This window comes from Magnolia sinica, chromosome 1 (assembly GCF_029962835.1).
Source record: "Magnolia sinica isolate HGM2019 chromosome 1, MsV1, whole genome shotgun sequence".
NCBI classification, from domain to species: domain Eukaryota; kingdom Viridiplantae; phylum Streptophyta; class Magnoliopsida; order Magnoliales; family Magnoliaceae; genus Magnolia; species Magnolia sinica.
In genome coordinates, this window is record NC_080573.1 from 90,256,916 (window position 1) to 90,279,425 (window position 22,510).

Here is a 22,510-nt window from a genome sequence, read left to right on the forward strand (position 1 = left end):
CTTAAAAATGATGTAATACAAATAAAACTGAATATTAAACAAAATTTATTATAATAAATGGTCTTGAATATAAATAAAAACAAATCCTCTATATGGTCTACTCCTAGCATGAGTGGCGTCAAAAGGCTGAAGTGATTTGAACTCTGGATTGCCCCACTAGTATGCAACGAGAAGAGTGGATTACCCACCATTAGCCCTTTGAAAACTACTCCTATGATAGTCAGAACCAGGCTAGTCCTTAGCTGCTCCATGGAATTCAGTTTTTCGGCGCTTAACATGCTGATCTTTTGGGTGGAAAGAATGGTATCTGGCAATATTCCTTCATGACTTGAAGAGAGCTCTTTCCGCAGCTCATCAAGCTTCATCTCTAAACCTGATGACATACTACGCTTGGTAGCTTTTATATTTGCGGTGTTACCATTTTGTCCAATGCATATTTCAAGTTCAATTGTCTTCTTCCCTATCAGATGACAACAAGACATGCATCAACTGCTTCCCACACAACTAATGATTTGGATTTTCCATTGGATAACGCAACTCGAATCCAAGGAAACCAAACTCTGATAGAGAACTGTAGTTCAAAACAACCATTTTGCATATCATGTTAGAGTTGTACTAAACCATGGTGTTCACTTTATGAAGAGAAGGAAAATATCACATACCACAATTACGGGTTTAACCATCTCTCAAAAAACTAAAAAGAAAAAACAAACAAATAAATAAAAGATGGGACTTAACAGAGCATTCCATGTAGAAGTAGAAAAGACGAAAATTAAAAAATAAATAAATAAATCAAATCAAATCAAATGCTTACCAAGATGGCCCTGCTTAGCAGCAATATGGAATGAGTCGTAGCCATTCTTGGCCTTGAGAGCAGCTGTCTGAAAATCCTTGAGTTTCTGAACTGCGAACAGATATTTTACATTTCTCTCTGCTTGCTCCCCTTGAACAAGAATGTCACGCATATTTTTCTCCGCAAGAGCTTTTGCCTGAATTTTGAAATGAAAAGAAAAAAATGTAAGCTCACGGTAATTCCATTCAAGAAGCTTGTCTCCCAAATTAAACAGAACCACATCACCTACAACAAAATATTTTGAAGGAAAGATCACGGTAATTCTATAAGAGGGCTTCTCTAGGCCATTCCTTATTTCCTTCTTTGAAGGAAAGATCTGTATGTAATCAAGGGCTATGAATGGACTGAAATTAATTAAACAGAGATGCATCTTAATATTATTTATGATGGCAGCCTCAACTATATAAGAGTGTGAACCCACACCATGCACACACAATCTCAAGTTTCTTTTTGTATAGGTACGATCACACCATTCTAAAAATTACTTCAAGCCAGTTGTGTAATCAAAAGAATGTACTTAGTCTTTTCCAAAACAATAAGAGGTTGTGACTGTATGATTGCTCCTCCTACATAAACACCAAATCAGGCAAGGAACAACTGCAGGCTTTTCCAAAACATCAAATGATGCAAAACCCAGTACAAAAATTCCCCAATTGTAAATAGATTTGCATACCCATTTGTGAATGAGATAGGCATGATTTCTGCTTTGCAACACCCGCATCTTGTAAAGCTCTATGGATGCTGTATCAGTTTGTGGATGAGATATTTCTGCTTTGCAACACCTACATCTTGTAAAGCTCTATGGATGCTGTATCAGTTTGTGGATGATATAGGCATGATTTCTGCTTTGCAACACCCGCATCTTGTAAAACTCTATGGATGCTGTATGGAAGGAAATCAGCTATTGCTCATATATGAGTATATGGAAAATAATAGTTTTTCCCATGCTCTGTTTGGTATGATTTGTTTCACCGTGATCATGACATGATGGTAGCCCAAATATCGCATGTGTGCCACAAATTCTCTTAGCATTGTTCATCAAGAAATGAAGCTTAATAGTATATTAACAGAGTTGGCTTTAAAAGATGTCATAAGAAAGAACTTTGATGGAAAAGGCTGGACAAATTGAAGGGAATGATTGGAAGTACCACATCCAGAGAAATTAAGTAATTGAGAATTGTTGTCAACATCGAGCATGTAATAAACCTGTAAATAGATTAGTATGAAAGAGATCACAATCAGCAATAAGACAATTATGCAGTAGTTAAATATTTAAGCAAATGGAATATGCACATATGTTTAGTTGAATTCTGTAGCATTTAAGAGCTAAGGCATTTGCTAAGAAGAAAGAACATAAGCAAGCAGCCCAGTGCGAGATTCGGCTGGTCATGGCATTTTTAACTAAGATTGTCACTCATGTCTCAACAAAACAACCTTAACGACCTTTAGTCAATCTCAGTTGATGGTCCATAACAAGTTAGGTGACAAAGTAAATATATTAAAGGAAGACAGTAAATTTAAATACATGTCAATCAGTTAGCATGGCTCACAATGGAAGATCTACCATACCTCAATTCCAGCATTATGGAAGGCTTTCACCATTTGTCAGAACTAGCATAGCGGCTCATGGGAGCAAAGAAATTTATGGTAGAATAATAGAAAAATATCAATCAAATAAATAATATACCGCATAGAAAAAGCATAGCAAGACCTAGTAAGAGTGATACCGACATGACTAGCAAGCATGTACCACAGCTAATAGTAAGTGGCATCAACTGTTTCCAAATCACAACCTAGGAATATATTGAAGTAAGACAATGAAGCATAGGGTATTACGCACCACAAGATAAATGGCTTAAAGAACCAATTGATTGCTAAGAGAAAGTATAGCCGGCCTGATGATTGGACCGACCTATTCTCAGGCCAAGGCATCTACATGGAGGGACCCACCTCATGGACAGCTTCATTTGACCACCCAATAAATGTCCACCAATTCCATTAAGGAATGATTTACACCAGTTACCTGATGAGCATAGCATTGATGTATTTTGAATCTGCCACCTAATATACAGAAAATAGATAGTTGGACTTGATTGATAATTCACCCTGCCTCAAATCTACAGTGTGCACATACTTATGTTACATTCAATTCTACCATTGATGTGTTGCTTTCTTTAAAGAGTGCATCAAATGAAAATTAGTAGAGCCAAAACAGGGCATGACCTATCCATGATCTGTCCCAATAGTCCAAGGGTCAAGAAAGTTCACTACCAAAAAAAGGGGCAAAGCCGACGGACTTTGAGGGGTTTTGGCTACGGCTAATATCCGTCGGTATCACCGACGGCTTTTAGCCATCGGTGAAAATCGATAATCCGTTGGGGAAACTTCAGTTTTGGATGGTGGACGTCCAACCGTCTACCGTTTTCCCATTTTGTGGTCACCTCGAGACTTATTTAATTCTCATTTTTGGTGGTCTAGCCCAAAATGATGTTGAGAAATGTATGGACGGCATGGATGAAGTATATCCATCATGGTGGGGCCCATAGATCCCTGCCCTTTCCAAAGGTATGTTTACCGTTTTTTGCTTTCTGTAAAAACTGTGGGTTTTAAGCAGAATTTAAAATAGTGGTGATTCCTTTATAAAAATAATGGTAATTATATAGAGTTATCCAGACCATTCAAATAATCCGTTTGGTTGTAAGTGATTAATATTTATAATGTTGTTATATAATACAATTTTAGGCATCCAGAAAATGGTCCCTCTTGCATGTACGACTATTAACCGGCGTTTTGTTATAAACAGTGGTAGACGCACAGAATATCGGATTTGAACTGTTTATCCGATTTAGAAGAGGAATTCCGAAATAACGAGCGCTCATCTGCTCTTTTCGCCATTTTCATCGAGCGGGTCCCTCTCAGAGCTCTCTTTTTGCCATTTTCATCGAGCGGGTCCCTCTCAGAGCTCTCTTTTTGCCATTTGCATCGAGCGGGTCCCTCTCAGAGCTCTCTTTTTGCCATTTGCATCGAGCGGGTCCCTCTCAGAGCTCTCTTTTTGCCATTTTCATCGAGCGGGTCCCTCTTAGAGCTGCTTGCATTTCTATCTTCCAAATGTGATCCGAATCTCAGCAATGGAAGCGTTAAATCAAAGATTGAAGATCTAAACTGGGATCCGTGCGGGAGTTGCTGGGAGATTCACGGACTGATGCAATTCCCCGGTAGGTTTTTGCTTTTCACCCATGGACTTCTTTGATAGGTTTCTAATTTCATCAGGAAGTGGGCTTCCTGACATGAAGGGCTTGTGTTTGAGCTTGTTGGCTATATTTCTAGCTTAGTGTAGTCTTTTCTCTTTTCAGTTGCTTTTGTTTTTTTTTTTTTTTTTGTTGCCTTTTGGCTGTTGTCTAATAAAATCGTCACCTTTCAAAAAAAAAAAAAACTGTCATGTGGGCCAGAATGTTAGAAAGTAGCAGACAGCGTAGAAAAACTTGCCAAGTTTTTTTTTCCCTGTGACTTTCCATTTGTTTCATAAACTGTGGCCCACATGATCAATCTAGTAGCCTTGAATTTGGGTGAGGGCATCATATCTTGTGGGATCCACCTGATGGTCGACTTGAAATTGGGTGGTGCACATATACATCGAAAACAGGCTGTTGGTTGGCCCCTTTTAACCGTCCACTGTCTTGTACACATGCTGCTTGATGATCAGCAGGCAAAAATATGAGCTACTAAACATTCATCATGGGGCCGGCATGATGAATAGCGTGGAACTACATGTAGGTGCTGTTGTAGGCATGGGTGGGATAGTTGTGCATATGCCAATCTGCGGCTAGGAATATTTATCCTCAATGACCTGACTTGAGAAACCTGACTGATGTGTTGGTGTTATTTTATTTTGGTTTGCAGGTGAATCTTGCCTTCTGCTAAACTGGTGAACCCTGAACTTGTGGCGCGGTCAGAACCAGTTGCTGAGTTGCTTGATTTGGATCTGAAAGAGTAAGTGACTTCACTTGTGCTCCTAGATAGTGTTGCTAGACTTTTGGTGCCATGTACAAAGCAATTTAAATTGCTAAAACCTTCAGAATCTCTCTCAACTTGTTTACCCAGAGGCCAGAGCTTCTATGTGAATAACCAAAACTCTGTGACCTCACCTTTTTGCACCATTGTTTACTTTACTTTTGATTTGATGGAACATGGGCTTTTCCATCTTTGGGAAATTGGGTCTCTCTGTAGATGTGGTTGCAACTAGTGAAGTCAGTAGTTTGTTGGCATTGGATCCCTCAAAGAATTTGCACAAAGAATCAATTCAGTAGCAGGCAAGCATAGGAGCTTAAGATCGTGACATTTCATTGAGCTGGTTACGTTCTGTCATCACTTATTGTTGTGTCCAGCATTTGGTATATTTGCATTCTGTGAATAGATTCCGGCGCTGATGCTGTAATTCACTAGTATGCAGCCAAGTTTGCTATCATTAGCTAAATATAGCTGTGAGGTTTGTTGAATGAGGAAAATATGCAGGCCTCACCATGGATGGCCCATGGGATAAAAATCCGTACAGATTGGGAGATCCTAGAACTATGTTATTTGGCCCTTTTTGTGGTTGAATGTGAAGGATAGTAGTAATTCTTTCTTGACTGCCTATTTGTTGGCAACTACTACAAGGGTTGGGATTTCTCCAATCTGGGAGATTTGCTGAATGGGGCATCCATAGTGCAGCCCCTGATTTCGACTATTGGGATCAATGAACTAGGGACCACATTTTAGCACTCCTACAATCTGAAAACTTGAAACAGTTTTGCAACACTCGGCCTGCCACTTCAGAAATGTTGTAATCTTAATGTTGTTTCAACCATGTGTCTTTTCCTTTGGGATTAGATTGCTACAGTATGAGGATGTATTAGATGTTAAACGCCGAATACGGAATTAGTTATTCAACCTTTAATCACCACACACATGGTAGGCATATAAAAGATTCTGAATCTTGACTGTTCATCTTTTTTAGAATATGTGTAAATTTATTTTTATTTTTATTTTTTTGAGTAGGCAACAACATAGCCATTAGCCAGAGCATGGCATTTGTGTAGGAAGGTGGACAACCATGGAAAAGAAAATGATTTCCCCTGATATGACAGTTTCCCTGTTTGGGAAACCAAAAAAAAGGGGGTAATCAATTTTGTTTCCTAGATTTTCTTAAAAAAATGAGTAAAATCATTTCCACACATAAGCGAAAAAAGAAAAAAAGAAACCATTAAATGTAGATTTTCAAATGTCATATTGACTTAGAGAAACATGGAAAAAATGGTGGAATTTTTCAATGATAGTTTAGGAGATGCTAACATACACATTTGCATATTTAAGAGTCGAATAATAGCAAAAAATAAGTAAATTTGTATATTTAGGGATCAAATGATAAATTTCCCTTTAATGGGGGGAGTAAAAGCATGCGTCTTTGATTCGAGGAAACATTGGGGAAACATGGGAAAATTGGTGGATCCATCCATACATCCAACGATGCATGCACATGCATAGATACAAACACACATTCATGATCAATCCATCCATCCATACAATCATTCATGCATGCATGCATACATACAATGACACATACATATATATACACATGCATGATCCATTCATCCATGCATACACACATACACACATCTATACACATGCATGATCCATTCTTTTCTATGGTTAGCATGAATTTTATTTAAAGAAAAAGAAGAAAAATATCATACAACATCCATCAAGTAAATGGAGAAGAATGCCTAGATGAACATTGTTGAGATGCACCTTATTTTGCTACCCTATTTGCCTGATTATTAGCCTCCCAGGGAATGAGGTTAAATTTGGTGCTTACCTAAGCTAACAATTCTCTAATCTGCTTTGGCTGTTCTTCTTTTTTCTTTCATGCCAAGGAAATTACACTCCTTGAATCACCTTCTACAATCAGTTGATGGTTCTCAATCATTCTCCTGATGTGTTTAACGAATTATCCTTTCTCTTCAACATATTAGTAGAGTTTGACTCTTTTCTTGGCAAAAAAAATTTCTGCTAACAAAACTTCTAGAAATATAATTTTCCAGTGCTAAAGAGAGGGCAACTTGGACGACCAAGCCGCTTTTTTTTCTTTGGGTTCAAATAAGAACCCATATTGAGTTACAAAAAGGAAAAAAGGTAAATCAAGAAAGGAAAATGCAAATATGGTACCCAAAAACCTTTAGGGGTTATAATTATTCTTCGACATCATGGTTTTGTTTGATACTCGGAAATTGTAACAAGGTTTTCCTAATATCTGTTCACATGTTAACACAGACAGCTCTCCTTTTTTCTAGTATATGGTTCACATGTATTTGATTATTTCCATTTAACATTCGTCAATAATAAGACTTGGATGATTTGTTAAGTGGACAATTTGAGTTGATCTTTTAACATTTCCATACAAAACAACCAAACAATGGAATTAGTATTGGAAACTGTTAAATGTAAATTTTCACTTGTTATATAATTTGAGTTGACCTTTTGACACTTTCATAGAAAACAACCAAACAATGAAATTATTGATAGATTTTGCAATTTTCTATTTCTTGAAGATTTCATAGGGGTTTTCAACATCCATATTTTGAATTCTCTCTACCCAAACAGGTTTGGATAAACCAGTTTTCCCCAGTTGGTATTTAAAATTTTACTTCCTTTTGGAAGGCTGACTTGGGTCCCTTGGGGTCTTTTCCACAGTAGAGGTTTTCAAATCATTGTACCAACAACATGTGATCTTAGAAAAGGCTAGTTTGCCCTTTCCATTTTCCTTCATTAAAGTCCATGTGCATTGGTTGAAACTAAAAGGGAAATGCTTTGCTAGAGGGATTCATCCAAACTTTCTCACTGGGTAGGATGGTAAAAGGGAAAAATATCAATGGACCTCATTTAAATGCATGGTTCTTAAATCATAGAGGGACTTTTTGGCATCAAATCTTATTTCAATCATGACATGTACATTTATATTGCCGAAAAACAAGTTCATTCAAGAAATTCATGCTAAGGGAGAGAACCCTTCCTCCAAGAGTATTACATCCTATTTTTGTTTGAGGCCTTTTGTTTTAAGGTGTCTAAGATGTAGTGGTTTTCTTTTTTATTTTTTATTTTTTATTTTTTACAGGGGTTGTCGGCTGGATTGCTTAGGCAAGCTACATACACAATAGCACGACTTGGGTCATTTAGGTGAAGCTCTTACACATGAAGTACAAATATGTTAGATTGTGTATGGTGTTTTTGAGATAAATATGTTTTCTTGGTGCTAACTTCTTTAAAAAAAAGAAATCATCCCTAATTCTTTTCTTTTTAGTGTAGTGGTCAACGTATTTCAAATATTAATGATGCATTTTGACAACGTAATGGATTCTGTGGTGCATTAAATGCTTCCATAGAATGCTAAATGCCATTTTAATCAAATCAACCATATATCTGTGATGTTTTGATATAGCTTGAATTGAAAGATGGTGCTTATTTTGTTTCAGGAATATAATCTTATTTGTTAGACGTTCACTTCTCTTACTGCAGATAAGAACTTGCTTCATCAGGTATAATTTGTATTAATTCAACTTGTAACTCCTCAGAACCCGCTCTGCTGTAAGATATTACAGTGTATGACGGTTCCCAGTAGGTTAAGTTGTAAGTTGTTACATAAAGTTGGTTGGATATCTTTTATATTTATAAATGTTGTCAATAGTTAGTTGGATGATGAATTAGGTGTATAAATGTGTGCTTACCTACTGTCTTTCTTAATTTATATTTATATTTCTTCATTTATATTCTTTTGTATTAATTCAACTTGTAACTCCTCAGAACCCGCTCTGCCGTAAGATATTACGGTGCATGACGGTTCCCAGTAGGTTAAGTTGCAAGTTGTTACATAAAGTTGGTTGAATATCTTTTATTTTTATAAATGTTGTCAATAGTTAGTTGGATGATGAATTAGGTGTATAAATGTGTGCCTACCTACAGGTGATATCCAATGGACTCTAGGGAGTGGATTACTCTACATTACCCGGACCCACATTTATAGATGGTATGATGAGCTTTGTGAAGTTCGTAAAAGAACATCTTCCTGGTAGAGAAACAATTCATTGTCCATGTACCAGATGCAGATGTTTACGTTTACCCTGCACAATCAATGATGTGGTGATAGATCTGATTAAATATGGATTTAATCCAACATATAGGGTGTGGAACATGCACGGTGAGCCTGAATCACCCAAGTGTACCGAATGCACTTCTCACCAGTATCATAGTGTGGCAGACATAAATAACATTGTCAATGTGGTTGTTGAAGACCTCGGTTGTAATAACCTTGACCAAGTTATTCAAGATGAACCCAATGTAGCCCTCGAAGCTGAAGACATTGTCGGAGATGCTTCAACCAATGAGTTTGAAGCAAATGTACGAGATGCGATGACTGAGCTCTATCTTGGTTGTCACAATTTCACTGTGCTAACTTTCATTGTACAACTTTTTAAATTAAAGGTCAACCATGGATGGAGTGAACAAAGCTTTACGGCTCTTCTTCAACTACTCCAGAATGTCTTGCCATCCGGTAATAAGACCCCAACTAATACCTACTAAGCGAAGAAGATCATTACAAAGTTGGGTCTTGATTACCAGAAGATTCATGCATGTCCAAATGACTGCATGTTATACTGGAGAGAGCATGAGACGAAGATTAGTTGTCCAAACTGTGGTACTTCTAGGTACAAGACCCATGTTAATTCCAAGTTGAAACGAGCTAAAGTACCTGCTAAGCTGCTAAGGTATTTTCCATTAACACCAAGGCTACAAAGAATGTACAGTGTGTCATGGGTGGCAAATGAGATGACCTGGCACTCAACAGGAAAAATGCAGAGTGGAAAGATGGGGCATCCAGTGGACTCCAGCACATGGAAGTTTCTTGACAACAAGTATAAGGATTTTTTAGCAGAGTCTCGCAATGTTCGATTGGGTCTAGCTACAGATGGGTTTAACCCCTTTGGCACTCTCAACACGTCGTACAGTTCCTGGCCTGTTATGTGTGTGACGTATAACCTTCCACCAAAGTTATGTATGAAACCGCAGTTTACTATGCTCACTTTGCTCATTGAGGGACCACGACAGCCAGGGAAGGATATCGATGTTTATTTGGAGCCATTGATTGCTGAGTTACAAGACTTGTGGCGGAAAGGGATCATGACATTTGACGCATACCATGGAAACATGTTCAACATGCGTGCCATCTTGTTGTGGACAATTCATGACTTTCCTGCATATGGTAATGTTTCTGGTTGTAGGACTAAGGGTAAGTATGGTTGTCCTGCATGTGGTCCCCACACAGATTCCTTATGATTACACCATGGAAAGAAACACGTTTATATGGGTCACAGACGGTGGTTGCCTCTAAACGATAAGGCCAAAAAAGATACAAGTGCAGGAACCTTCAATAAGAAGGGGGAGTTGCGACCACAACCGATTCGTCTGACTGGGATTGAGGTGGAAAGCATCGTTTCGAAACTAAATGTGCAGTGGGGCAAGATCGGAAAGAGGAAACAAAGTGGTACAGGAGGACGGGAACAAAATGATGATGCAGAATCAACATGCTTCTTGAAGCGATCCATATTATACGATCTGGAGTACTGGAAGGATATTCCCGTACGCCATAACCTTGATGTTATGCACATTGAGAAGAATGTATGTGAAATCCTTATTGCACTAATGTTGAACACAACGGGCAAAACCAAGGATGACGCTAATGCATGCAGAGACTTGAAGCGGCTAGGAATTAAGAAGCATTTATGGTTAGAAAATACTGATGGCAAAGTGATTCAAAAACGAGGTCCTTTTTTCCTTTGAAAAGAAGAAAAAAAACATTTCATCCAGACTTTACGTGAGCTTCGTGTTCCGGTTGGTTTTAGTGGGAGTTGGAAGAACATCGTAAAGGAAGATAGTGTTGATTTAAAGGGAATGAAGTCTCATGATTACCACGTATTGATGCAACATCTGCTTCCAATTTTGATCCAACATGCATTCAAGGATAATAAGCCTATGCGCACTATAATTAGAAGCTTCAGTACATTTTTCAATGCCCTATGCTCGCAAATCATAGATATTGAAATGTTAATGGCTCTCGAGAAGGGCATGGCTAGGACTTTATGTGAGCTCGAGATTACATGTCCTCCTTCAATTTTTGTTGTGATGATGCATTTGCCTATCCACTTGGCTTATGAGGCTCGCGTATGTGGTCCTGTTTACTATCGATGGATGTATCCATTCGAAAGGTATAATATGATTTTAATATGAATAAACTGATCCAACATCTGCAATTACATTTTCTAATGTGTTATTAACTCTTTTAGGTTCATGAAGACGTTTAAGGCATACGTCCGCAATATGACACGACCTGAAGGTTGTATAGCAGAACGATACATTCAAGAGGAGACACTTATATACTGCAACCAGTATAGAGGGAAAAATAACACGAGCCTCTTGGAGAAATTGGAAAAACGGTTAGACGGATCAATTTCATTCATGCCGAAGTTATAAGATATTGTTGACGACTTCGATGTTAACGTGGTTGGCCCAGTTGGCCCTAGTCAAAGTGTCGTTTTAGAAGGTATTGAGTACGAACAGGCTCGCACCTGGGTACTGAAGAGTCATCCTAACTATGAGACATGGCAAGGGTACGAACTGGACTTAGCTTGTATGTATGTCTTTTTTTTTCTTTTTCTTTTTTTTTTTAAATTTCAAATTTGATTCAACAACATTGTAACAACATTTATGAAAAAAATTGTCAATTTTGTAACAACCTTCTTAACTTGCAGGAGATATGCAAATTTCTTAAAGCAACGCAATATAGTTGTTGGGACTAGGACTAAGGTGGCGAGTGATGATGAGTTCATACCTTGGTTGAATAAACAGCTAGACTTGAGTGAATCAAGTAATGAAGTCTTCAGAGATATAGTTAGGGGACCAAAGGCTTTTGCGATGCAGTACAATAAATATTGTATCAATGGTTTCCTCTTCATCACCAAGGAATACGAAGAGAATAAAATGAATCAGAATAGCGGTGTTAGCACAGAGAGTATGACCACCTTCCGATCTAGTGCTAAGGATAAGAATCCAGTGGATGAATCTGTACCTTATTACGGAGTCCTCCGCAAAATCATCCAATTGGAGTACCGAGAAGGGCACAAGCCAGTTCTACTAAAGTGCGATTGGGTGAAGGTGACGCACCAATGTGTTTCTTTCGATGCGGTAGGGAATTTGAGACTGGTGAATTTGTCTAATCTTCTTAGTTCAGACCAAGTGGGTGATGAGCCATTTATTCTTGCGGAGCATGCCGTGCAAGTTTTTTATTCTAGAGATCCAAAAAATCCTAATTGGCATGTGGTCTTGGAGGTTCCAAGAAAGATTTTCGTTGAAGATGAGACAAGCATTTTATCAGAAACACGGGTTGTAACTGAGGCTGAAGTAGGACTTGATCTCACCGAAGTAGACATGGGTGGCGAGTTGTTATTCAATGACAGTGAAGATATTTGTGTGGTTGTTGAAAAGAAAAAGAAAAGAAAGAGAGCAGGGAAAAAATCCTGATTTGTTGGTTATATTATGCATGTAACGAAACGATTTTGATTTATGCCCTTTTTGATTTTTCCATTATCATATTAATGTGATAGAAAAAATTTATGAATTAATTTACTCGTCTCTTTATTATACTTGGTACTTTGCTATTTGGATAGAAAATTTTATAGTAATTACGTTACAAATTAGATCTTGAAGATGGATCTAGAGGCAGAGCCGCTCGGGGATGCATCCTATAAAGATGCCAGGGGTAATAACATAGCTCTCGTTATCCGTTTAGATTTAACATTTCTTTTAAAATGATCTTTCACTTAGAGGCACTGTCATTGGGCGCAGAGTCGCTAGGGGATGCAGCCCTTGAAGATGCTAGAGGTAATAAGATAGCCTTTCGTAATTGTTTAGATTTAAAATTTCTTCTATATCGGTGATGATGAAACATGTGTGTAGCTATTTTTCTTTTTATGCCAGGGGTAATAACATAGCTCTCGTTAGCTGTTTAGATTTAACAATTCTTTTAAAATGATCTTTCACTCAGAGGCAGAGTCATTCGGCGCAGAGCCGCTAGGGGATGCAGCCCCTGCAGATGCAGACCCTGAAGATGCTAGAGGTAATAAGATAGTTTTCCTTAATTGTCTAGATTTAACATATCTTTTATATTGGCGATGATGAAACATGTGTAGCTATTTTTCTTTTTATGTCAGGGGTAATAACATAGCTCTCGTTAGCTGTTTAGATTTAACGTTTCTTTTAAAATGATCTTTCACTCAGAGGCAGAGTCATTCGGCGCAGAGCCGCTAGGGGATGCAGCCCCTGCAGATGTAGACCCTAAAGATGTTAGAGGTAATAAGATAGCTTTCCTTAATTGTCTAGATTTAAAATATCTTTTATATTGGTGATGATGAAACATGTGTAGCTATTTTTCTTTTTATGCCAGGGGTAATAACATAGCTCTCGTTAGCTATTTAGATTTAACATTTCTTTTAAAATGATCTTTCACTCAGAGGCAGAGGCATTCGGCGCAGAGCCGCTAGGGGATGCAGCCCCTGCAGTTGCAGACCCTGAAGATGCTAGAGGTAATAAGATAACTTTCCTTAATTGTCTAGATTTAAAATATCTTTTATATTGGCGATGATGAAACATGTGTAGCTATTTTTCTTTTTATGCAGGCAGGTCGTCATCTTCATCGTCTAAGCAGAGAGGTCCTAACCGAGGTTCAGAATTACATGAGAGGACTTCAGTGAAAAGGGTCATTGGGATTAATGAATTTGGGCAACCGAATATAGGGGATGCAAATCAGATCGCATTCAATTCAAGCATTGGTGTTCTCACCCGTGCACACATTCCGATCACCTACACAGACTTTCGGTTGGTGCCTCCACAATACATTCAGAGGGTCAGTGATATCCTGGCATGTAGTTATGAATTTCAGGATAACCAAGAAGCGTGGTCACCATACATTCGTGATCGCTGTAAGGCTGCTTGGAGAAATTTCAAGAACACTTTACATGCAAAGTATATTAAGGACAAGGATCCTGCAGTTGTGAAATCTTATCCTGCCCCTATTGGTGTCCCTATTGAGGATTGGATGATCTTCGTGGATTATTACAATACTGATAAATTCAAGGAATCAAGTGTAAGAAATGCATCCAATCGGGCCAAACAAGTTGGCCCTTCTACACTTGGTCGGCGTAGCATGGCTGCCACACGTCATGAGATGGTACATGTCCTAAAATAACAAAGTTCTACTTTATTTATAATAATTATTTCAATTTATTAGTCGTTTAATTCCATTATTTATGTGTTTTGGCATGGATGTTATGGGGAAAAGGCAATTGAGAGGAATCTTACTACTGATGCCGAGGTTGGTAGGGCTGAGGTGTACATCCGAGCCCATACAACAAAGGATAACAAAGTGCAGTTTCTAGAAACCTTTGTAAGTGCAACCCTCGTACATCCTTTCATTATCCATGTGAATTTTAAATGCTTCTTTCCCGCACTATAATTTTTCTTTTGGATGTTGTCATAGGAAAAAATAAAATCGATTCAAAGTAGTAATCCCGCATCTCGGATGACCAGCGTAGATGATGCCCTTACACAGGTATATATGCATGTCCTTCAAATACTTGAGTTTATTTAGACTTATGCATTCTCTGATAAATCTAATTGCAATTCTGTTTACAGTCAATTGGGAGTGATAGTAGAGGGCGCATGCGGGGGATAGGTGGAAATGTAGGCAAGATTACATTGAAGAAGACAATGCCTATTGTACATAAGCTCGGTGTGGTGTCGCGGGAACAAGATAATTTGGTAGATAAATTAGATGAAATGTAGAAAAGCCTAGGAGATCTCCACCAGAAGTTTCAATGCTTTGTAGATAAGCAAGGGGAACAAGGGGATGTGGCTCCACCGACAATTCCTCCATTTAAATCTAGTCATGCATCGTCGGTATGTATGCGTTTCTCTAATACTAATTTAAGCTTATGATTATATGCACTTCCATTTAAAAATACTAACGACATGTTATATGTGTACATGTAGCCTGATTTGGTAAATCTTGGCAAGAGATGCGATCTCTGTGATTGGAAGAAACGGGTAATGCTCGTGGTGAGGTGCATGCAGTGGATCCAAAAACCTGTGTCCATGGAGCAGAAATGGACGATGGAAATTTTAGTGTTGTCCTGATGGAGATTATAGCTCCGCAATCAGAGTTATGGAAGGAAGATGGTTATCATGATACGCTTGGAGAGGTCGGTGTAGGAGGATTTGTCGTATGGCCCAAGCTATTTCTAACCATCTATCCGTGATGTTTATGAATATTAGACATTACAATAACTAACACAATTAACTTTTGTTTTTAAACTATACAGTAACATAGACAGATGCATGCATATTATGGAATCGAATGAATTTAACACTCACTTCAGATTACACCCACATATATTGAATGGAATGGATTTAACACCCACATTTATACATTGATATATTTGGTTGGCATTTCAATTTTCAGCCTCCATTTGAGGAATTGAAAGATTTGTAATAATTTTCACTTCTTTAAGTGTAATTTGCACTTGAGAGAGAGAGAGAGAGAGAGAGAGAGAGAGAGAGAGAAGTGTAGGGAATTTTCATCATCCATGGCAGCTGTTGCAGAGAATGCGCCACCAGCAGGTGTACAGAAATTACACTTCAAACAGAGTATCATCTGCTGTAAGTTACTTCAAGGGTAAATGGTTTTACTCTGGCTATCTTAAAATCATTTAAATAGCAAGATGCTGATGCTAGAGGTACTCTTATTTGCAGGATCTGGTTTTGAGTGTTGCAGGATCATCTGCTGAAGTTGCACTGGCTGGTTCTCACCCCAAAGGTACTATTACATTTTTTTGATGCCTCGATTGCTAAGTACACATTAGGGACTGATCTAGTTTCCGTTGTTGCAGGTTGGTGTAGGTGTCACTTCAGGGGGAGTTAACCAGATAAGTTTATATTTTTCTTTTTGGTTGCATTTGAGTGTCTAATTACCTGCTTGCCTTTTTTCTTTTCTTCTTTCTTTCTTTCTTTTAATTGTAATTCTCTTTAAATGTTTTAGATCAATAAGGGACATCCCTGTATTCAAGGAACGGTTTCAACATGACAATGAAGGTAAACTTAACTCTAAATATCACCTTTATAACCAGAATTTGTGCTCTTTATTGTCTGTTTTTGAATTATAATTTTTTATATAATTGACACCTTTTATCTCGAAATATGATCTATGAAGTAAGATATGAACGCAATCCTTATCAAAATCCACACCTAGGGGAGCGCAAATAAGAGGATTGATCTTAATAGTATGGTCGTCATGCACATAGACAGAAAATGCTTGCAAAGAATGTTTATGAGTACTCGGTAATTTCGGAGTCCTTCTTGGTTACGGTTTGGGCTGAAAGTACGAGTGTTGGAGCCGACGCTTTCGGAGTCTGAACTCATTCTTTTAGATTGTGTTTGTGTCCAGCAGATTACTTTTAGATTGTGTTTGTGTTTGTGTTTGTGTCTAGCAGATTACTTTCTTATTGTTTTTAGCAAAGATCTACTGTTGTGGGCCTCTCTCTCATTTGATGATTGCAATCTATACCATGTGCAATTCAAATGGTAGTGGGCTATCACAGAATGTGTTGCATGAGGTTCCTAGAACTACGGTGACCTTTTGTCCAAGGCAGGTAATGTCTATCTATGCCATCCAATTCTCAGATGAGGGGAGTGGCACATCATGAATTTTCTGTAGCATGGAGCAGTTTCCTAAGCTTATCACTGGGAGGGAGCTGGTTGATCTCCCCTTCCTGAGATTTGCTTTAGAGTTCAGACAAGGTTGGTATGTGGAACACAAGTGCAAGATCCAAGTTGTCCACCAATTGAGTACCAGCTTGCAAATGTCCTATCCTAACATTCATGCTGCTCTATTCTTGTGGACCATAACATTTGAAATAGGGAAATTTGGCAACCTGTTTTTTTTTTTTTTCTGCCCATCCAGTTCTCTGTATCTTGAACTCATGTCAATTTGCCATATGTGGTTGCATGAAGGAGCTTGGGTTGTACACACATTTGGGATTTGAAACACCTTGTTAGCAAAAATACTAGTTATTAACCTTCATTGAGCTATCTATTTTTTGCCGTCTCTCTTCATCACTAGAGTAATTCTACCCTTTTTTGAGTATTGAAATCCTTGTCATGCTATTTGGGTTCCCTTTTTGCAGGTGCAACCTGGTCTTTCTGCACTTGAAGATGCAATGGAGGTAGGATATGAAGATTTCAAGGTAATCAACCCAGTTTCTCAAAAATCTACAATTTTTTAATCGTAAGATTGATGTTAGCAGAATGTTTTCCTTCAAACAAGACCAGTGTAGTTTGCTTGAGAGTTTTCAACAGTGAGAGTTTAGTCCCCATTGTGTAGTCTGCTTGATCCTTGTATCTGGCTGATTTTTGTTTTTATATCCTAAAATGATGCTAAACAATGGATGGACGGTGTGGATAGGACACATATATCATGGTGGCCACTCAAAGCTGCTTACTGTTCTAGTTGGAGATGCGCCCATCTGTTTTGTTAGCTTATTTTAGGACATGGGATAAAAAATGAGCAGAATCTAATATTCAAGTGGGCTGAAAAATGTGAGGATTGAACGTTTGCTGATGAAATATTCATGAGGCTGCAGAAGTTTTGACTTAGGGTAATATTTGTGTTCTCATTTCATCTCAATGGAATTGAGGTTATGAACTGTATGTATGGCATTTAAACATCACTGTCGACGAATCCTTACTCTTGCTCGAGGTAGTCTCTCGGGAGTTTGGTTTAAGATTACTTAATCACTTCAGCTTAAAAAGTAGAAACCAAGATAAGCAGTCATGTTTGAAACAAGAGTCATCACTCATGTAAATATGCATTTCTTTTAAGACAGTGATTTGATTTTACCGAAGACAATTGAGTTACATAGGTATTTAATGTATAAGTGGCTATAGGATGAAGGAATGGCAAAATCAGTGTCGGCTTTGAGCAGAATCCTTACCTATTTAGATAAGACATTTATATTGCATTTTGTGAATTGTCATCCCTTTCATGAGAAAAGAAAATGCATGAAAGCCCTCCTCAAAAGAAAAAAAAAAAAAAAACTGTATTCAATACCTTTAAAAGCCATGACCAATGAAATGTGATTCTTGAATCTTGATACTTTGAGTTAAAAAAATCAAGCTTTTCTAATTATTAGCTTCCTTTTTTTGGTTGATCACATTTTGATGCAACTTGGTTATCAAGGCAATGGTTAATCACATTTTGATGCAGTTTGGCTATCTGGAGCATAAATGTGAGCACGCATGGAATCAATTTCAAAAATCTTAATATCTTTTGTTTTGTTTTTTTTTTTTTTTTTTCATATTGGCCATCTCTAGACTATTTTTTTATATGTATAGTAACTCAGTTACTGAAAAATGTAGATCTTTAGCATTGATTAGAGAAGTGCTTATATTTTGGTTTAGTGCAGCAAAGATCATGGCTTGTCTACTCACATTAAAGGAGGAAAAGATGCAAGAAAATCTAAAGCCGTTGTAGGGTTTTTACAGGTGAAATCTAAACAACAGGAGCAAACCTCAACTTCCTTTAAAATGTCTTATCATGTTCTTTAAATATTCTAAGTTGTCTTTTCAAGGGACTGAGGAGCATTTTAGATAATTTTCTGATAGTGGTCATGGACCCCACGGATGCTGTAATGATGGTTGAAATGAAAAACTGTCAACAGTCAGATGGTACAAACAGCTTCAACCAACCAGGGCTCAGGATCTGAACAAAATTGCATATATTGGGTCCCACCAACTGAACGGTTTGGATTTATTACTTGTAAATGCACAACGGCTGGGAGTGCATTCTGCCAGTGATTATATCAAATAACACCAGCTTTGGATCGTGTACGGAAGCTGATTGTGTGTAGGTTCTCTTGAACCAGGTCCCACAATCTTCTCCTGCGTAGGTTGGGAGGTCCGATTGAAGCAGGTCCCACCTCTCGTAGGGACAGGATTGTTGAGTGACCCAACCTGACTCTGTGGGACCCACTGATGTCTGTGTTTTATCCATGCCATTATTCGTTTTGCCAGCTCATTTTACGGCATGCATCGAAAGATGAGGCAGATCCAAAGCTCAAGCGGACCACACCCCAGAAACAGTGGGGATCGAATTCCTACCGTTGAAACATTCTTGTGGGCCACAAGTTTTGGATAAGCTTAATTGCCTGCTTTGTTTGGAATAGGGTGGTACATTGAAAGGATATACCCACCATCATTTGAAACTATTGAGAAGAACACACATGCGTTATATCTAAACCGTTCATTTATTTTGTAACCTCATTATATGGTATGGGCTTAAAAATGAGGCAGATCCAAAACTTATGTGGCCCCAAAGAAGTTTTCAATGGTAAGTATTCAATCCCCGTTGCTTTCTATAGTGGGGTCCACTTGAGCTTTAGATCTACCTGATTTTTTGGCCCATGCTCTAAAATGATCTCGAAAAATGGGTGGATGGTGTGGATAGTCCACACATCATGATGGGACCTACACAACTTGCTAACATTGAGTGAAATTGGCACGGGACCCAATACGATTCCATCTAACCTACTTCCAAGCTATTCCACTCTTCCCAAACATAGAGTGGAATTGGCACGTGACCAGATGCAATTCCATCCCACCTAAGCCCGTGTAATCCGGCCGGCCAAACAGGCCCCTAGGGTAGTAGAATGTTTCTTGTACATTCTCTTATGACCTTCCAAATACATTGGTGTTTTCAGCGAATGGCACTAGCAAAGCAGGCCAAAGTGATGCAAGAATTCCAGAAGCAGTCAGCACAAATGGATATGACGGTAATTTTTGTTGATACTAATTCCTACTCGAGCTTTCAATACTCATTATATTTATTAGCTTACCCTGCATTTCGATGCACGTGCAAATTGAATTGTGAATATTTCATTTAGTACTCACAGCGAGGAAATTGCCCTCAAATATAGAACATGGTACATCCCACATGGATACAACATACACGTCATTTGCACGATGAGTGGAATGATAAAATAGAAAGTATGCATATTGACACAGGTATAAAAAATCTCAATGGATGAAGTGTCCATAAGCTTTTGACGCTTTATAATATATACGCATTATTCTGGAGACATTTTGTGGAAATATAGAAATATGAGAAATATGAAAAGAAACAGATATGTGGGTTATCAGAATCAAAGTGTCCATCAGGTTGTCGAAGTTTAGTAGAAATATTTAAGAAATGAAAATGCATGTATTGTGACACATCACAGCCTAATTGTCCCTGAGGTTTTTGTGATGTCCATGTGGTCATCATGTCAATGCTCCAGATCACTTAACCATCTGTCCCACTTGCATAGATCATTAGAGTTGAAGTGCCTGGAAGGTTCTTGCAGTATGCATGGTGGGTCCATCAGATCAACTACACGTCCCTAAAATTATGGGCCCCCCACTTGTACTCTTTGTATCAGAATTGAAGCATATGTGAGTTTTTTGTGGCATCCATGTTAGGGCCCATCAGTTGAATGTGGACTGCATTTCTAGATTTAAAGCCAAAGACTTCAAGAAAACCCCCACAGGTCTGGTAGCAAAAAAAACAAAGACTTAAATGATATGTGGTTTCTTTTTTTTAAAGCATATATCCAATCCAAATATTTGGAATTTGGATGATATATTTGATTTTGATTTCTTCCTTTTCTATTATTGTGTAGACTTGCCTTCTCCAATAGGTTAGTTCGTTCAGAGCTTTGGAGAAATGGGTATATTTAGTTTTGGATGTGTGTGTTGATTAATTCACATCTATAACTAGATATGCCAATTTTTCCGAAGGAATGAACTAACTCATTTGAGTAGGAAAAGTCTACACAAAAGAAGAAATCAAAATCATATATATCATCCAAAATATTTATTTTTTTTAAATTTATGAGAATCACCGACGGATTTTAGCCGCCGATAACACCGACGGATGATAGCCGCCGACAACGCCGATGGATTCTAGCCGCCGACAACCTCGACGGATTATAACCGCCGATAACGCCGACAGATTATAACCGCCGATAACGCCGACGGATTATAGCCGCCGATAACGCTGACGGATGTTAGCCGCCGATAACGCCGACGGATTATAGCCGCCAACAACACCGATGGATTCTAGTCGCCGACAACGCCGACGGTTTTTATCCGTCGGCGAGCATTGCCGACGCACCCTTTACCGACGGACCATGCGACGGCTAAAAGCAGTCGGGGAAGGTCATTGCCGACGGCTTTTAGCTGTCGGCGTTGCCCTGTTTTTTGGTAGTGGTTGAACCCCTAGGCTGCACTTGAACAAACTGAAAAGTGTGCATATGATCGCTGGCTAAGCATTGCCTATATTTCCTTCACAAAGCAAAGCATGCGTTATTAACGGATCAAACAAAGATAAAAAAAATCAAGAATAAATCGTCAATCTAGCAGTTGGAAAAAAAGATCCCATACTCAAAACACACAGTCATAATGTTTTTAACTACTACTATATCTCTAAACAGTCACGAAAAAGGCCAGCCCACTACCCAAAACAAAATCTCTCCACAAAGCATCTATAAAATTCACAAACAGAAACTGAATGCCATGCTGCATCCCTACTTTCAGTTCCAATATATTAGGGCTAATGGAGGTGGTGGTGATTATGAAAACCAAAGGATAGAATTGAACTCTTATTGTTACTTGACAGTTCTATACCATTTGAATGCTCTACTTTGGCATAGGCCTAAGGAACAAAATTTACTACAGAACTCTGCAACCATTCAAAATATTCTAAGCTATGCATATTACCATGTAGTGTAGACCACTCTACAATTCTCCTTCTCTATAAAACTGTATATTATTTCAGATGTCTCTGCAAACACACTGCTAAGTCTTAAATGAGCCAAAGAAATGGTTGAATCCCTGCACTAGTTTTCACACTAGTGACATAACTCTAAATGGCACCAATTGAGTGGTCCTAAACTCCCTCTTAATGACATGGAAGAGGAGTTTCACATTCATCCATCTCAAATGAGGCACTTAAATACAGCCATCAGAACCATCTTTTTGCAGGATGAACCATATCTCCAAGAAAACAGTTATTAAAAAACCTAACCATCTGATTTGGACTGAACAGAGCTCACTCTATATTGGCCCTATATCAACTGTCATGAGTTTTGGTGGTGAGTGATACCGTATGTCAAAACCAATTTTTAATCCCTTTGCCTACATGTAGGGAAACTGATGCAAGTTGTCTAATTCACGGCAAAGCTCACTCAACATAACTCACAGGGATTAATTTAAGGAAAAGAATTTAGGCAGCAAAGCCGGGCAATTCATATCAACTGATGCCTAAGTAGATAAGAATCTGATGCTTCTAGCCAAGCTTGCAGCTTTCCTTCTTCCAGTTGAGAGAGAGAGGAATCGATTGAAATCTAAAATCAAAAATAAAATGGATTTCAAGGCATAGATAGTGAAATCAAAATCGATTCCGATTTTGAATTTCAGTTTTTTTTT

General features: G+C 38.2%; 2 protein-coding genes and 3 long non-coding RNA genes across 5 annotated transcripts in view; 4 read left to right on the top strand and 1 right to left on the bottom strand.

Annotated features, from left to right (window-relative positions):
* LOC131251557 (ATP-dependent DNA helicase Q-like 2) overlaps window positions 1-466 on the bottom strand; it is a 36,558-nt gene extending 36,092 nt beyond the window's left edge. The window contains exon 1 of the mRNA XM_058252314.1: window positions 189-466. Coding sequence (XP_058108297.1) covers window positions 189-383 — 195 coding nt within the window. The 5' untranslated portion in view covers window positions 384-466. The remainder of the gene's footprint in view (window positions 1-188) is intronic.
* A 3,761-nt stretch (window positions 467-4,227) lies between these two features.
* Window positions 4,228-13,059, top strand: LOC131251590 (uncharacterized). The gene is made up of 3 exons (XR_009173992.1): window positions 4,228-4,843; window positions 8,004-8,065; window positions 12,984-13,059. It is a non-coding gene; the product is annotated as an uncharacterized LOC131251590 (long non-coding RNA).
* Window positions 8,359-12,812, top strand: LOC131251614 (uncharacterized). Its single transcript, XR_009174006.1, has 3 exons — window positions 8,359-8,424; window positions 12,638-12,698; window positions 12,785-12,812. It is a non-coding gene; the product is annotated as an uncharacterized LOC131251614 (long non-coding RNA).
* A 141-nt stretch (window positions 13,060-13,200) lies between the features above and the next one.
* LOC131247529 (uncharacterized) lies at window positions 13,201-15,045 on the top strand. Its single transcript, XM_058247736.1, has 6 exons — window positions 13,201-13,288; window positions 13,450-13,521; window positions 13,615-14,165; window positions 14,277-14,381; window positions 14,630-14,893; window positions 14,987-15,045. Exons 1-5 carry the CDS (start codon window positions 13,201-13,203, stop codon window positions 14,777-14,779), a joined length of 966 nt encoding a protein of 321 aa, XP_058103719.1. The 3' UTR covers window positions 14,780-14,893; window positions 14,987-15,045.
* Window positions 15,046-15,558: 513 nt separating this feature from the next.
* On the top strand, window positions 15,559-16,075 carry LOC131251666 (uncharacterized). Its single transcript, XR_009174014.1, has 3 exons — window positions 15,559-15,652; window positions 15,746-15,809; window positions 15,883-16,075. It is a non-coding gene; the product is annotated as an uncharacterized LOC131251666 (long non-coding RNA).
* Window positions 16,076-22,510: the final 6,435 nt, after the last annotated feature.

Bases quoted from the DNA above. Each gene is read 5' to 3' on its own strand.
- LOC131247529 (XM_058247736.1), top strand. From the start codon at position 13,201: ATGATCTTTCACTCAGAGGCAGAGTCATTCGGCGCAGAGCCGCTAGGG. The intron at 13,289-13,449 runs GTAATAAGATAG...TCTTTCACTCAG, and splicing joins AGACCCTAAAGATGTTAGAG to AGGCAGAGGCATTCGGCGCA. The intron at 14,166-14,276 runs GTACATGTCCTA...TATGGGGAAAAG, and splicing joins CTGCCACACGTCATGAGATG to GCAATTGAGAGGAATCTTAC.